The sequence below is a fragment of the Ammodytes marinus genome (assembly GCF_949987685.1).
Source record: "Ammodytes marinus genome assembly, chromosome: 9".
Classification (NCBI taxonomy): domain Eukaryota; kingdom Metazoa; phylum Chordata; class Actinopteri; order Uranoscopiformes; family Ammodytidae; genus Ammodytes; species Ammodytes marinus.
The window spans coordinates 9550380-9567080 of NC_137213.1; the positions used below are offsets into that span (position 1 = coordinate 9550380).

The 16701-nt window shown below is 42.2% G+C and overlaps 2 protein-coding genes across 2 annotated transcripts; both read right to left on the minus strand.

The window, feature by feature from the left end:
- Positions 1 to 63: 63 nt before the first annotated feature.
- atpsckmt (fATP synthase c subunit lysine N-methyltransferase) lies at positions 64 to 2968 on the minus strand. The gene is made up of 4 exons (XM_080034627.1): positions 2437 to 2968; positions 1617 to 1754; positions 1409 to 1459; positions 64 to 910 (listed from the first exon to the last, which is right to left on the minus strand). Exons 1-4 carry the CDS (start codon positions 2719 to 2721, stop codon positions 689 to 691), a joined length of 696 nt encoding a protein of 231 aa, XP_079890753.1. The 5' UTR covers positions 2722 to 2968; the 3' UTR covers positions 64 to 688.
- A 1134-nt stretch (positions 2969 to 4102) lies between these two features.
- Positions 4103 to 15439, minus strand: LOC307255222 (neuropilin and tolloid-like protein 1; the record flags this gene model as incomplete). The annotated part of the gene is made up of 10 exons (XM_080033872.1): positions 4103 to 4643; positions 5276 to 5420; positions 5523 to 5636; positions 6707 to 6935; positions 7488 to 7615; positions 8447 to 8488; positions 13856 to 14104; positions 14197 to 14331; positions 15110 to 15175; positions 15412 to 15439. 10 exons carry the CDS (start codon positions 15437 to 15439, stop codon positions 4103 to 4105), a joined length of 1677 nt encoding a protein of 558 aa, XP_079889998.1.
- Positions 15440 to 16701: the final 1262 nt, after the last annotated feature.

The window sequence follows — 16701 nt, forward strand, 5'->3', positions numbered from 1 at the left end:
AGCAACATTTGATTGTGTGGTATTTTTACCACTAGATGGCACCAGAGAACAAACAGCCAGCTGGACAGTTCCACGTTGCTTTTATTGAATACACAAGCCTAAAACAGGACACAGTGCAGGAGCTTCATGTAGGGAGAGACCCTACGGGGGAGACCATACAAAAATAATATTGACCATCTTCTCTTAGGCTGGTTGTTATATTTGCCAAACCACAGTCAACACTTTTGCCTGTCTGGAAAACATGATGGGATATAATGTCGCCTATTCAACAATTATGCAACTTTTTAAACAAGTTATGCAGGCCTAATAAATAATGGCCAGTACGTATTAGGAATCTACCTTTCATCACCATTTACATTCCATTTGATCTCTTTCATGGTTCTGGGAATCACGTGCATCAGATATGAAATGTTTCTTTAATCATTTCAGTCGGCTTCATAAGAGTGTGCAGGTACGCAGACATGGAGAAGACTCATTATCCTGCTGATAACAAACTGACTTTTAGGCTTTCAAGTCAAGCAGTTACTTTTTCACACTCAAACTCAGACACTTATCTATAAATACTTCACATTTATAAGTGCATTTAAAAAAAGGGAACATCAGTCTCTCACATCCATTTCAAGTCCAACCCAGGGAAGAAATTGATTGTATAAAGACAACATCCCAGGACTGCAAGGTGTGATTTGCATTATGTGTGTGGATCTTGCGAGTCCTCGCATTCTGGTGTTGTCTTCCTCATGGTTCCATTTTGCAGTTGTGATTTAAATGTCTTGGCGTCGTACACCCATACAGTGTCTATGCCCTCGCCGGCGGTGTGTTCAGGGACCCACGTGGGGAAGGGGAAGCGGCAGGCCACCACCTTGGCTGTGCTCGGTAACTCGCTCGCCAGCTTTAGCTCCAACTGGTCCATCTGTACATACAGACAGAGCAGATTGGGGACATAAGCAGTAATACTTTGGGAGTGTGAAAACTTACTTGGCAAGATCAAATATACAGATGTCAGGCAATGTGTTGATACTACAGTAGAAGCCTTCAGCTACTGACCGATCAGATGCCTCAAACAGAGGATTATATGCCATGTTTTAATGTAAATTGAGTTGTGCCATTTCTCATTAAGAATGGCTCATTTTCATCACTCACACATGTATTTACTGTACAATATGATACGATTTGAAAAATAATTATTCCAATGTTAGAAATCAACTGGCAAAGGTTTACAATGAAATCTATAAATTAAATGCTTTACCTATAACCTGCAGTGTCTCACATTCGAGGTCGAAATAATCTTACTTTACTGTTTTTAGTGACTTAAATTGCCACGTGTCATAGGCTACAACATATTCTTCTCAGGAAAATACAACAAATTAAAGTGTTGATAAGTTGCTGTAGGACAAAGAAAGGAACTCACCATTTGAGGGACTCCAAAAATGACGACATTGGAGTACTGCGCAAAGCTGACCTAGAGAAAGTCACAGAAAAAATGTCGCAATGACATAGTGGAAAGACATTTAATGATTGCATTCTTCTCACACTTAAGTAACACCTGGTGTGTGTAACAAGAAGAAGGGAGTAACCGATTATTACACACTTTGCTGTACTAATCAGGTTTGACTGACCTTCCACAGGTCAGAGATTTGGAAGGAGGTGGCGCGGTGGACTCCCTCTCTCCAGGCCTTGTAGCGAGAGTACAACACCAGCCAGGGGTTCAGCTCAAAGCCCGATGCCTGGAACCCGTGCTTGGCTGCTGCTATCACCTGCAAGAGGAAGGAAAAGAGACCATCAACAGCAGTTAGATAAAGTAAAGCACGGAAGAGCAGGTAGGATATTTTATACACATGTTCTGGCCCTGTAAAGAACTATCTATTTTCTGGTTTAAAAATATATAATAATGCGTAGGATCTTTCTTGGATTGTGAAGTACCACACTAACTACTATTTTGCTCCTGAACATATCACAGCAACAAGAATGTATATTTACTGTCCGGCATAATAGCAGCAAAGCAAATGCTGGCAAATACGCTGGAGTCCAACACGTAATCTTGCAATATCATATTGGCTTCACCCTTACATCAATGTTGTCAATATGGAACTCTCCTTGGCTAGAATATCACAGTGATCAAGATAATCTATTTAATCATGGACATCATTTACCAATGTTTTTCAACCCTACTATAATTAAACCTCTATTATTTTTTCCCTGATACAACAACAGTTGGATGTAAAGCACCTCTGGTAACAGTTTTGATCCTGCAGAACATTTCACGTTATGTGTAGATTGAGTACAGGGAGATAGGTGAGTGAGTGCGAGGACATGTGAAAGATCATTTACATACCATAGCTCAACTGAGATGACCAACAACATCGTTACCTGTATTGTAGGTGTAGAGAGCAACACTAATTTGAAGTCATGCAGTAAGACAGACACCACAACACTTACTATCCTTCCATCACCGCTCCCAATGTCCACCAGCGTGCCTGACCTGGCCCGAAGCACCGTGAGGACGTTCTCCACCTGAGCGCTGGTCGCAGGGACGAACGGGAGGCAGACTTTCCTCAGGGCGGGGGTGACAAACGGAGCGGCCACCGCGTACAGGGCGACCAGCGAGCCCCCCAGCACCCCCGTGACAACCAGACCCAGTCTACTCCTGCTCTTCCCCTGCCCGACATCGCCCTCCAACTGCCCCGCTGGTGCCGAGTCCAGGTAAAGCTCGTTTTGAGACATGGCTAGCAGCTGAACAACAGCGTTATTAACGGACCGTGACTTTACAAGCTAAACGTGAACAACAGCATGGGTGACTGACAGGTGCTCAAAGTTAGCTACCCGTGCTAAATGTCACCGGTAAAGTCAGACATTTTATAGAAAACGGCACCTGCTAATGGTGCCAAGTCAAAATCATAATGCAAGCTACTTCAACACACCGAAAACGCTTTAAAAAGTTTGAGGGTCCCTGTATTCATTCATGGACCTATCATGTGTTATTCAAAGATGACCTGTGCAGCGCCCTTACGAGTCCGGGTGGATCACAAGGACAAGCTAACAAAAGTTCCGCTCCGCCTTCGTTGCCAATTGATAAGCTAAAATATGAATTGAAATCATGTAAATAAACAAAGCGCAAAGAAAATACACCCACACATTAAATGACGATGCCATGCTGCCATGCAAAGCAAAGGGGAAACAATATATATTTAATGAAATAAATTAACAAAGACGAAGTCTTATAATTAAAGAGAAAAAAAGCCAGAGAAAAAAAAAGCCAGACAAACCAAATAAAAAAATGGATTCACATAAATCCACATTAATAAATACTCACAAACAAACAACACAAGAAAAATTAAATAATGTGAATAGACACAGAGCAAGAATATATAAGTTTAAATTCCACTGGCCATCATTTTCACAAGGTGTTTCTTTGTGTCCTGAATACAGGTATGATTAATGTGTTTTCTTATAAGCAGCTGTCCTTGCTTACTATCTGGTTCAATGTTTTTTTTCCTATTTGGTTGGGGACCAATGCTCACCACCAACAACAAAAAAACATCTTGTCTGTTGGAGGAAAGATTGGGACACTTTTCTTGTTTTAGTGTTGCCATTATATCCCACTCTATAGAATACACTTCAACACATAATCTCAGATACAAAACATCATAAATGTCATAAATATATTGCAAACCAGAGCCAAACAAGGAAAAGCAAATAAAAAAAATATCAATTGATAGCAGTCCACATATTTCAGTACCTGTGATTATAAATCCATTCCTGTAAAAATCATGATCTTTTATTTCTTCCTACTAGCGGATCGTGAGGAGATATTCACTGATTTCGCCAAAAAGTGACATTGAACAACTTTTCTCCAGAATCGCTGACTCCACCTTTAGCTCCTGACGCATACAGTGTAAAACCTTTATTTCATTTGAAACGTGAGAGACCAAGAAACACTCACAAGAGCTGGGATGAGCAGCATTTCATTTTTCATACATCAAACCTTATTTTAAAAAAGCAGTTTAAAAACCCAGATGTTTTTAATAACCTCAACAGCTGGAGAAGTGAGGATATTAACTCTTTATCCACCATATTCCCATAAATCCATAATAATAATCCCATATTAAAAGTCATTGGACAGTGTGCGGTGGACTGCGTGGTTCAGCGTTGAGTTGCCGTAGGGGATTTGATGGTGTTGCGTGTGGTTGTACTGGCTGCTGTTGGTGGGCCCGTAGTGCACCATCAATTCATCATCGTCCTCCTCCTCCTCCTCGTCCTCGGCTGGCCTGTAGCCCTCGGCCCCGTCCTGAGAATAGCTGTGCTTCATCACCAGGATGCTCCTCCGGCCGGCTGGAATGGTGGCTGTGTTGTTGCTGTGGTGCTGGTTAGCCATCAGTAGCGGCAGGGACGGCCCTCCACCGTCGGCGCTATCGGGGTCCCTGGCGTTGAGGTTGGTGCGGCTGCCGTGCACACTCCCGTGCTGGGAGCCGCAGTGGTGTTCTCGGATGCACTTGGAGGAGGAGCGCCGGAGCTTGTGGAACTTCTCATAGTCCTCGGCCATGGCGGCGTCGGTCAGGTCGCCGGACGGGTCTCGCCGCAGCGTGCACAGCTCGTAGTGAGGGGGGTCGAACCCGGGGTGCAGCAGGGCCGGGTCAAAGTCGTCCCTGTGGAGGAGGAGTTAAGGAGACGCAAGAATGATTCTGCTCATATGTTAAACACGACTCTATGCTATTCAAGTTTAAAAGTAATTGTTTAAATTTGACCAAATCACCAAATATCAGCTAAAGAAATTGTATCTTTTTCTGTGTAGCACCATGTTGTAATGAACCACATATGAACTGGTTACACCAGCCTCAGAAGGCTGATGTCGAGCCTTTCCCTGGATGTTTTTATCAAAGAAACTTTAAGAACACTTTTGAAGCTTTGAAGGATTATGCTATTTTTCAGTTTCAAATATTTTTATTTGGGTTTCTACTATAAACTGTTTTCATGGTGTAGGGTACAACACACCCTTTATATTTATCACAGTGTCATTGCTGAATCTCCGCTTCTCATCCTCTGTCTGAAACGCTCCGCTTTAGACCCTGTCTCTTTAAACCCCGCATAACCCCGTAATCATCGTCTATCTAACTGCCAGGTCATTGGCAGTAAAATAGAGGACGATCGGATGTTGGATTATGGGCCCACCACCACCAGCCATATTAAAGTTGAAAACCATAAAAAAAGTGCATTTTGCATTATAGGTGACCTGAATTGCAGCATATTCTCTGTCTCAAGTTAACTGAAAGAGCTTCACCTGCGGATGATGTATTTCTTGCGAGGCTGTTTGACCTGGATAACGCAGGAGATGGCGAGCAGGATGACGACCGTGCCACACGTGACTCCGATGATGGCGAGGTTGGTGCTATCCAGCGAGTCCAGGATACTGGCTTTCCTCTTCTCTGGTTGGGGTGACAACATGGAAAAAGAATGATACATGGGCCCCATATATGGCCGGTGGTGAGTTTCATTTCAGCCTGCGTTTCAGTGTGCCTACAGTATACCTTTGCAGTGGTTCTCGTCCCATGGGAAGGCGCAGTTCTGGATCCCGTTGCAGACTAGGGTGGTGTTGATGCACATGTTGCTGTGGCAGAAGAAGGTGTCTGCCTCACACGGAGCTGAACAAACAAAAAGGCAAAGAGTCATGGCGTGCTTCCACAGTAAGGCTTGAAAACAAACAAACAAACATTCAATATTTAGAAAAAATCTATAAAAAGGCACTGACTTTCGGGTGACATTTTTGCATCCATCAACACAATTAATAAATCCCTTTCCTTAACTCTGCTAGCTCTTTTCAAGAACATTGTGAGTGATAAATATAAATAGGTAACCAAAACACACTTTGGAGAAGCAGTATTTCAATTTTCTGACGTGATAGCACCCTCTCACATGAGCCTCGTTTCCACTGAGTGGTGCGGTTTGGTGTGGTGCAGCTCTGCAGACATTTATTTATTCCCATTGTAAAAAGTTGGAAAGGGTACCAAAATAAGCGAACAAAATAAGCATACCTATCTTTGTCACCCGTTCGTTAGGGTTCCATGCCAGGGAGGTGTAACTACACACCACCCGTTTATTGTGTGGCGTCTTTCCGCTTCATTGAATTAATCAGCGGGCTACACTGTGGCACCGCTGCTATGATGTCACCATAGTAACATAGCGCCGTTCAGTGGCTCTGATCCCTAGTCTGTATTTACACTGACACAACCCAAGTAGCCTACAAGTAATGGATCTGTGTGCAGTGGAAACACAAGCCAGATGTAGGTTTACCATTCCGTACCAAACCTTGCAGCGCTATACCAACTGCTTCTCAGTGGAAACGATAGTTGACCAAAACGTCCACGTCCTCTCTCTCCAGAATTCAGATGAATGCCTCCAGGCCGGGCGCTTTGTAGCACCACTACTAGGAAAACAAACCGCTACTCAAAGTCTTTTTAATTCCGTCCGCTGTCAAGGCTTTTAAACCTCGACAGTAGCCTTTGGAAATGAACATTTGTGACAGTTTGTATCGCTTGTATATCATTGTCTCAACCATATTTATTTATTTGGATCATTGTTTTTTTAAATGTTGAACTGCCCATTGTGTTCTCTCTGACATACTCCTGTGGGTCCTGTCTGTTGTCTATGTGTACATTGTAGTTTATAAATAAAGTTGTTTTTGAACTCGAACTTGAGAGAGCCATTGACCTACGTGGAGCGAAGATGGTGAAGAGCATCCTGACCCTGCTCTTCCTGCTCCCTTCGTCGGCCCACAGCCTCACCACGCCCACGTTGGACGTTAGCATGGCGTCGTTAGCCACCGTGGAGCAGTACTTGTTCTTCAGGTGCTCCACCGAACTGCTGCCGTCGTAGATGGCCACGAAGTTGCGCTTGCACTCGTTGGAGTGGTGCATCTCATACTCCAGAAAACGCAGGTAGATCTGTAGGGTTAGGGTCAAAGCTTGAGTCTCTATACAGATTATTTCATCTGCAGATTCATATGGCTGACAGCGCTAACACTAACTGTGGTGCAATGGGACTAAGAACAGTACATTCACTCAACCGCTGTTCCTTAGTACATTAATGAGGTACTTTTACTTTACTTTAATATACAGATTGCATCATGCTCTATAGTTCTACTCTACTACACCTCAGAAGGGAATTACTGTAGGCTACTTTTCAGTGAATGTAACAAGGTTTATTTATAAAATATGCACATGATAAAGCACATACAGAATTATTCAGTTTTTTTTATAAATTCCTAACGCTGTAGAAAAGATAGCTAAGTGTATGTGAGAAGGGCAAAAACGTCTGGCAATTATTCTGGCAGAGTTCTCTAAATAATGGTTGTATTGGAAGTCCTCAGATGATATGGTAGATTTTGGTCAAATCCCCTGAAAATCAAATTCATTTTATACAGAAACACTGTATGTGCCACAACCACTACTGACAGACAAATAGGGCCTACATGTAACGCATTGACATATACAGACCGTAGATTTTGGTGGAGCCTTGATGTACCACCTGCAGTCCACAGCCTCAGTCGGCAGCGCCCGGTTCTCTGAGGTAATCTGAGCTGATTCTACATAGCCGTCCGGACCGCTTAGCTCAAAATCACAATCTGCACATGACAACATGTTTGTGTTAAGGTGATGCTAGCTGGAAATGTAACTAGCAGTGAAATTGTATAAAGATGATTTTTCATTTTTTTTTTTTCATTTAACTTTTATTTATCCTCGAGAGACCAATTGAGGGGTGACCCTCATTTTCAATGACGTCGAGTTCAAACAAATTCAAAGGAAAAACAACAATACATTAACAATATTCAACGCAAATACATCAAATACACAACAACAGGTGAAGAGAAAAACAATTGAAACATTTACACAGTGGTGAAATTAAGTGGTAGCAATTAAAATTAAATGGGTGAGAGTACAATATAGCCTAATTAAAACAGTTACAGGTAGAGTTTGGCAGATTTAAAATAGTTTGTTTAAATTGGTTAAAGGATATGAAGTTATTTAGTTTAATTTGTTGCTGTAAGTTGTTCCAGGAGTCAGGGGCACTGAAGCTAAAAGCTGTCTTTCCTAGCTCAGACCGGGCTTGTGGGACATAAAGCATAAGCATGTCAGTGGAGCGGGTCTGATAAAGCCCATCTGAGATTTGCAGCAATTCAGTTAAGTAACGAGGAAGCTTCCCGGTCAAGGCTTTGTAAATTAAAATATGCCAATGTGCGTCACGTCTCTCTTTAAGGGAGGACCACCCAACCTTTTCATATAAAAGACAATGGTGTGTGTCATAAGCATCTCCTGTGATGAACCTTAAAGCAGAGTGAAAAACAGAGTCCAGGAGTTTTGATAAGGCAATATTAGACCTTCGGGTAATCATCTACGAATATGTTTTTCATAGTGAGCAATGATGCAGCAGGTCTTACATCATGCTAAATACTCACATGGTAGAAGTGGCAGCTCCCCAAGTCCTTTGAACGCAGGATCTTAAAGGATAAGATGATATTTTTAGAAAAAAAACATTTGCAACATTTACTCAAATCTGTGAAGAAATGTTTCAAGTTTTTCAAAATGGGCTTCAGGATGGAGTATGGGTCCCGCATTGAAACGATTGCAAACTTTTAAAGTTCCAAGTGTGTTCTTTTTTTTTTAAAACAGATCCGAACCCCGGATGTTGTTTAAAACTGCTAATGGTACAAAAGTGGATGTTGTTGAAATGTGTTCACATAGAGACATTGAATTGTGTTGAAAGATGGTAAGAACAAGACTGGAGTTTTTGACTATGACAAACCTGAAATTTACATTTGCTATGTTGTCCTAATTGGTCCCTGTGACATAAATAAACAACAGATCAGCCTCACACAAATATGTAAAAATGCTCGTTACGCCTACATTATACTAGCCTGGTCCTACCAGACCATCGTACTTCATTTCATTTGTACAGAAGGTCTGGAACTGCTCAATTGACTGAATAGCTTCTCTTGTACCCTTATCCATTGTCTTCCTGGTCCTCCTCTGACTACAACTGAAACTGCTGCACGACCTCGAAGTCATCTTTCTCAGCCACTCCCTCTGTTCGCTGATTGGACCGCCAAAAATCTGGCTTAGCAGCAACACATGAATATACCGCAGCCCCAGACTGACTACTGAAGTGAAATTAAAATTGAGCGGAAGTAGGTAGGTGGGCGGTGCCAGGCTAACATAATACTGTGGTGCAGCATCAATCCGCCTTGGCATTAATCTCTGGAATTTAGAGTGGATGAACACCATTCTTCCAAGAGATGGTGGTGGAGAGAGTGCTGTCTCACACGTCAGTCCGTAATCTACTATAGTTATTCAATAGTCCGCAGCATGTAACTGAAGTGTTTCCCATAGATCTAAATGCATGTCACACTTGTTACTATTGAAAGCCTAACCAGTGTTTGTTACTTATACACTCTTGTCATCTGTGCACCATCAATGAACCCTCTTTAAAGTCACTGAGATATTTTCCAGTTGGCATCTTGATGCAAATTTAGAATCAACCGGGCCTGCTTACCATTATGAAATGCCAAAAAACGTGATGAGATGTTACTCAATCTGCCCTAGCAATTTAGTAAAGTGTGACTCCTTCTTCTTAACTGCTTACTTGTACCGTGGAAGCGTCTATATATATATATATATATATATATATATTTTTTTTTTAATCAAATCATACTTATTTTTCGACAGAATCTTTCCCTGCAACCCCAGTTCACCTAAGTTCAAATGTGTGCGTGCCATATTCGCTTCAAACTATTCTGTCTGGGAAGAGGGTAGAGATTAAAAACAAAATCCGGTACAAAGAGAAAGAAAAATTAAATTAAATTCCAGAGCATGAATAATGACAACATTAAAGATACTGTATTGTAAAAAAAACAAAAACAAAAAAACTGAATAAAAACACAGCTGGACAAAGCTTAGATAATCCATGTACCAGCACATTGCGTCTGGCCTCATTTAACTTCTCCTAAACACTTAGAACGAAAAAGAAAGGGAAGAGAAATTGTGATTTAAACCTTTGTGCTGATGATTCTACTTGCTAGGTGGATTATTAATCCAGATATACAGGCTTAGTTCGAGACAGATTAGTTTTTACCATATACAGGAAAAATGTGTTTGAATTGAAGCAGTGAGTGGGGACCTTGTTGTATAAAGTATTTTTTTGAAACCATAATTACACCTTAAATTATTTGTATCATTGCTAACGGGACTCATTGGTTAGCTGCTGTGATGTAAGGAGAGCAGGTGATGGACTCAAATCAACAAGATCTCATTATTTATTAATCCTCTCATGTTTCTTAGCCCTGCCTCAACTCGCCAGATTATTTACATTCATTCGTATGCCTTTGAGTTTATGTGAGTGTGTGTGTGTGTGTGTGTGTGTGTGTGTGTGTGTGTGTGTGTGTGTGTGTGTGTGTGTGTGTGATGCAACAGTGCATTTCCAAAGGCTTTATACCTATAATGCGAGAAAAAAAATTTAAAGGAGGGATGATAAAGCAAGATATAGAGTGGTTCATGTGAATCCTCTCCTATTATTATTACATTTTAAATTGTGTGTTACACACAATATAATCTAGTCCAAAATACTGCTGTTTTTTTAATAAATGTCTGTAGGAGCCTGTGCATGTGGACAAATGAATGATGTCCTGCCATCAGTGATGAGTGGAATTAGACAGGAGTTTAGCATTTGGCATGGAAGACTCATTCATTATGTTTGTTGTAAACGAGACCAAAATCAGATTATCCTGATCTGCCTATAATCAACTTCTGGTAGGCATAGCTATTTTTTTCTTTTTTTTTTAAGGAAAAAGCGCTGTGCAAACAACCTCAGCCGCCCAGCAACTTTAAAACTATAGTGTGGGACAGACTCACAGGACTGTAGTCTAAAACTGAAACATCCCTCGCAGAATATAAGTATACAATACAGAGGCTCATTCGTGTCAAGAATGGAAGAAAGAAAGAAAGAAAGGACAAAGAAAGGAAGAAAAGAAGAGCGAGATTTCTGGCTGGACAGAAGGATGCAGCTTAATCTTTGCCCCATGTCCGTGTAGGTGCCCTATAAAATCTGATGGTAATAAAGCCTCTGCTTTGGACTCCCTTAAGCTGCTACTGCGGCTCAGAGCTGACAAGCAGTATTCCCCTGAAGACATGCTTTCATTAACTGGTGTGTGTGCGACTCAGTGAACAAGTGTGTGTGTGTGTGTGTGTGTGTGTGTGTGTGTGTGTGTGTGTGTGTGTGTGTGTGTGTGTGTGTGTGTGTCTGTGTGTCTGTGTGTCTGTGTGTCTGTGTGTGTGCATGTCTGAATAAATGCTCCCCTCCTCTTTCCGTGTCAGCTGCAGTTGGTGTGCCTGCACTACAAATGGAAATGAGGGTACATTCCCAGAAGCATGCTGCCAGGCTACTATTAAAGATGCAATATATAACTTTCAGGCATCACTTGCACAGATAAAACATCAGCATGCACCACATTCTTTAATGTGGTTTAAGGCTTAGGGGGTTTCTTGGTGCCATTGATCTTATTCAAAGCGCGTGTAACATTGTGGCACTGTATATACGAGTGTCCAGTGTACAGCGTGAAAATTTGTGTTTCAATTGGACTTATATGACCAGGCAAAAGGAAGAGACTGTGTAAAGGAGGTATAGCCAGTTTTGGCATGCGGCAGGGAACAATGTCAAACTCACAGCAGGCTGGGGGATTTGGAGACAGTGCCAAGGAAAGGAGTAGAAGGCTTAGTGCCGAAGTAATACCCTGAACATCATCCCTCCCCAGCCAGACAGAGCTGCAGCTGGTATGATACAAGGACAACAATATGGCAGAAATCCTAAACCATGTAAAGTCGTTATAGCATCGTTATAGCATATACCGATATGACAGGTGTATGTGACTTTGTTGCAGAGCAACGTAGAGGGGAAGTCAGGTCAGGGTTTTACAAGAACTACCGCTGTTTGTTTCCAACCACACTTCCCTTTCCCCGGCCACATCAACCAGCTCTGACTGGGGGATCCCAAGGTGTTCCCAGGTCAGTATGGAGATATAATCTCTCCACCTGGTCCTGGGTCTTCCCTGGTGCCTCCCCCCAGCTGAAAGGTGTCCAATAGGCCTTTCACACCAAAATGAACCAAGAGTCAGTTCCAGGCTGGTGTTGGGGTCAGTTCAAAACTGGTTACAGCCTTATCCCAGTTATGAACCGGTTGGTTTCACATCGACCGGAGACAGCCATGGAGCCGGCAAGAGAGCAACGTCATGACGTCACTGTAAACGTGTGTGTACGTCACCCGACGCCGCTGCTCTTGTGGCTAACGCTAAAGCTACCGCTAGCTTTAAGCACAACAACAGCGGCGAATACGTCTTATTTTTACACTTGTTGGCTCTCGCTTTGCTTTCTTAAGCAAACAGGACCCATACAGCGTATTCTCGCCGGTCAATTTGATCGCTACGTTCGGTAATTATGTTATGTTTACGTCTCGTAGTAGCGGTGTTTTTAAATATGGCGGGCATGAGGTTTGAGTTGCTCTGGTTGGTCAGGATAATCCCTCCCCCAACCGTTCGCGCAAGCAGTTCTTATCAAACCCTGCTCAATCCTGGGGTATGAGTTCCCCCGGTTTTTACGGCCCGGAGCAGGCTCTCTGGCGGTGTGAAACCAAAACACTGGCTCTAACTCCGAACAAGCCCAGAACTAGCTCCGATTTTGCGGCGGTGTGAAAGGCCTACAAGGGGCATCCGTACCAGATGCCTAAACCACCTCAACTGACTCCTTTCTACATACGGGTAGCAGCTCTACTCGTAGTTCCTCAAAAATTACTGAACTTCTCACCCTATCTCTAAGGGAGACCACATCCTAAGAAAACCCTATTTCCTGCTGAGAACCACCATCATGTAGAGGTGCTGATCCTCATCCCAACCGCTTAGCACTCGGCTGTGAACCGATCCAGTGAGAGCTGAGGGTCACAGACCGATGGTGTGTTCAGGACCACATCATCTGCCCAGAGCAGCGATGATGTTCTCAGCCCAACTGAACTGCAACCCTTCCCCGCTATGCCTACACCTCAATATCCCCCATGAATATCAGGAATCCCGAGCTCCTCCTTACCATAACACAATCATTTTAACCTCAAACATGTTCCATCCCTAATCCTTACCAGGTAATGGTGTGTTATTTCTAAACCTGACCAAACTTTAACCATAGCATTGCCCGAGAAAATAATTTTTTTCATCAGTAACTTGTAGCGGTTTCGTTAAGATACAGACTAAATACATTTCACTCCTTGAGCCTAATCCTAAACATGCCTATCATATTCCCCATGCCTATCATGAGCCAATCATGGCATTGCTGTTATCATTTTAAAACAGTCATCTCTTCTCTGTCAGATGTCATTCTAATTTGATTGATGGAAACTCCACCCCATTCCCCTCTAACCCTACATTGATCATAATCCTTCTCCACAGCATCCATTCAGTACACTCCTCTTCACTACCACCATATTTCTAGACTTTAGATATTCTAAACAACCCAAGGCCTCACTACTACACCCTTGATGACATCTCAATGGGGTTGTTTCAAACATGTGTGGTTGTAGAAGACATGTACCAGTGTACCATCTAACAGTGTATTTAGCTCAGTGCAGTGTGAGTGCAGGCCAGCGGGGGACTGGGGAGGGGGGACATTCCTGCCTGGCAAGGTATGGGGCAACTGGTCCTAGTGTGTGAGTGTGCTCTAAGAAGCTAACATTCTTCTTAGAACTGAGGAGACCTTCGCAGCCGGGTGATACTTCAGTTAGATCATTTGGTTAGTGCAGCTTTAAGTCTGGTCTTACTTTGTAAACGACTCACCTTTTGTGAAGTTATAGCGGGCGGAGAAACCTGTGGCCTCCAGTTCACCGTCGGCCATGAACTTGATGTACAGGTACCTGCCGCTGGAGCGGATATATTCCGGGCTCTCCTGCCCACAATAGCGACCGATGATGTGCGAAAAAGCAAAGGGCCCGTCGCGCACCTCGATATGGTCAAACTTACACTCCCAGGACGGCTCTAAGGAGAAATTGTCATCGAAGAACAGCTCGATGCACTGTCGGGGGGCCGCTGGAAAGGAGGAAGAGGAGGTAAAGAAAGGTGAGATTTGGGCAGAAGAGGGGGTGAGAGAGGCTACTAAAAGAAAAGGTAGAAAGCCTCACCTTCTATGATATAGGCACATTCCCTCTCAGGCGGGTATCTCTCAGGGTAGTTGGGTGAGGTGAAAGAACCCCCGTCAGGCTCTTTGACCCAGGTCCCACACTGCCCAGCTGGTTTCACGCCTGAATTGTTCTTGACTGGAAGACAAGATGGACCGACAAGAGGAATGAAGTCAAACTCCTCCGCGAGTTTGTATTGTCACTTATTGCTTTTCAAAATGTCCCAAACAAGCAATTTAAAGTGGAAGGTGGCTTGTTTACTCTCACTGTTTGTTTAGAGACAGTGAATCAAACCTCTCTGGGAAGTTTGAATTCCAATCAAACAGTTAAAGGAGCAGACAGTGATTCTGGAGAATGCTACATTTTCAGAATCACTTTTTTGTCAAAATTAGTGAATATCCCCTTACGATCAACTGCCAGTACTGTGTGTGTGTGTGTGTGTGTGTGTGTGTGTGTGTGTGTGTGTGTGTGTGTGTGCATGCGTGCGTGTGTGTGTGCTGAAAAAAATCCAGTGTCAATACACACAGCTGAGGCTCTGTACACAGGCATGCTATTTAAAATAAACACAGTAAACCTACCGATTTGGGAAGTCTAAAATAAAAAAACAGTTCCTCTTAATGCATTATTTCATAGTTTGATTTATTTGAAAAAAGAAACACAGCTGCCAGTTTATTTTCTGTTGGTCAAACTAAAACATTAATCAACGACAATATTGTCTTGAAGCACATTTGATTTTAGTCATCTTGGTTTTCAAAGTCAGCCCTGCCACAAGCTGTGTTAGATAAAAATCCAAATGACCTATCTATAAAAGCCATCCATTTGACTTTTTTAGCACTGTTCTCTATTGATGGGTTATTGGAGGTAACACAACAAACTGTTGATAGAATATGGTGAAGAATGAACAGTGATGTGATACCTTGAGCTCTTTTCTTGGTAACTGAGGCACCTGACAGCCCAGGTGAGATGAGGCTTGCTGCTAAAGCTGAGAGAGAAGATTGAAAATAATCAATAAAAGAAAAAGGGGGGGAAAAAATCGGTCTTTTCACAGGAATTAGATCAACTTTAAAGAAAAAGGAGAAGAAAGAGAATGCTTTTTGAAACCATTAACTGATGATGAAAACCCCCAAAACACCACACAGAATATTGTTAGAATATCTGCCAGATGCACACACCATATATAGGCTCCATTCCGCAACATGTCTAAAGCTGCAAACTTACCGATGGGCAGCAGAAGTTTGTGCACCATCGTTGTGTTTTCCTGAGGATGGGCAGCTCTGTTTCCAGTATTTCCATCAAATTGTCTGGACAAAACGTCCCATTGCTGTGGGGGGAAATGCTCTTCAGCCCGTCGGCTCCTGCGCTGCAAAATTCGCCAAATCCCAGAGCAAAGAGTTGCACATTGCGATATCCCTCCCGCTCTGTCTTCCCGAGAGCTCAAAGGATTACACTCCCAACAAACCTTCACAATTTTTTTGCTCCACCTTTAGGCGGCAATAATAATCCTGTCAGATATACGGTCATTGGAAGCTCCACCGAGGCATTTGTTCACTGCCCTGCGCGCGCGTGTGTTTATGTGCGTGTCGTGTGTGTGTGTGTGTGTGTGTGTGTGTGTGTGTGTGTGTGTGTGTGTGTGTGTGTGTGTGTGTGTGTGCCTGCATCATTCAATCAATGAATTTGTGCTCTCCCATCCAGTAACGCAGTTAGCCCCATTAACAAAGTTGCAATGCAATACAATAAAATAGGTAGGCTATAATAAAAAAATATATAATAAAAATACATTTTAACACGCTTTTTTGCTTAATTTTTTAAAATTATTCTTAGAGTTTTAGGTACATTTTTAATCCTTTATTTTGGTGAAGAGATATTTGTAATTTAGGCACATACGTAAACAAAAGTATTTAAAAAAAATCATGATAATAATATAAGAAATAATAAAAAGAAGAAGAAGAAGAAAATAAATAATTAAAAAGGCTTCTTTATTGCGAATAAAAGTCCTGTATTAGAATGTGCAAAATATATTTTCAAAAGTTAAAGTTCCTATTGTGCTGCAGAGCTTCACCCTTCAGCTTTCCGAAGATGTCGACGTATGGGTTGCAGTAAACTTTTGGTAACACTTTATAATAACTATCCGTTGTAACTCGTTAATAGATCATTAGTAAACTCTTAATTAATGATTATTAATGATTTGTTAAGTGTTTGTTAGCAGTTTGTTAAGGATTTATAACAATGGTAGATATAGTTAATAGCTTAATAATTGAATCAGTTCATCTGGGAGGTAATCCGAGATACCGACGAGGCTGAAATAGGCTATAGACTATACACAGTGCATGGGCAACTGAGGGCAGCCCCATTTTCAAATATTTTTAAATAAACTCAATACACACTGTGCATGCCATGGACTTGAACGTGACGTGATCAGTTAATCTCGGATTACCTCCCAGATGAACTGATTCAATTATTAAGCTATTAACTATCTACCATTGTTATAAATCCTTAACAAACTGCTAA

Bases quoted from the DNA above. Each gene is read 5' to 3' on its own strand.
- atpsckmt (XM_080034627.1), bottom strand. From the start codon at position 2,721: ATGTCTCAAAACGAGCTTTACCTGGACTCGGCACCAGCGGGGCAGTTG. The intron at 1,755-2,436 runs GTAAGTGTTGTG...TTCCTCTTGCAG, and splicing joins GGAGCGGTGATGGAAGGATA to GTGATAGCAGCAGCCAAGCA. The intron at 1,460-1,616 runs GTCAGTCAAACC...GACTTTCTCTAG, and splicing joins AAATCTCTGACCTGTGGAAG to GTCAGCTTTGCGCAGTACTC.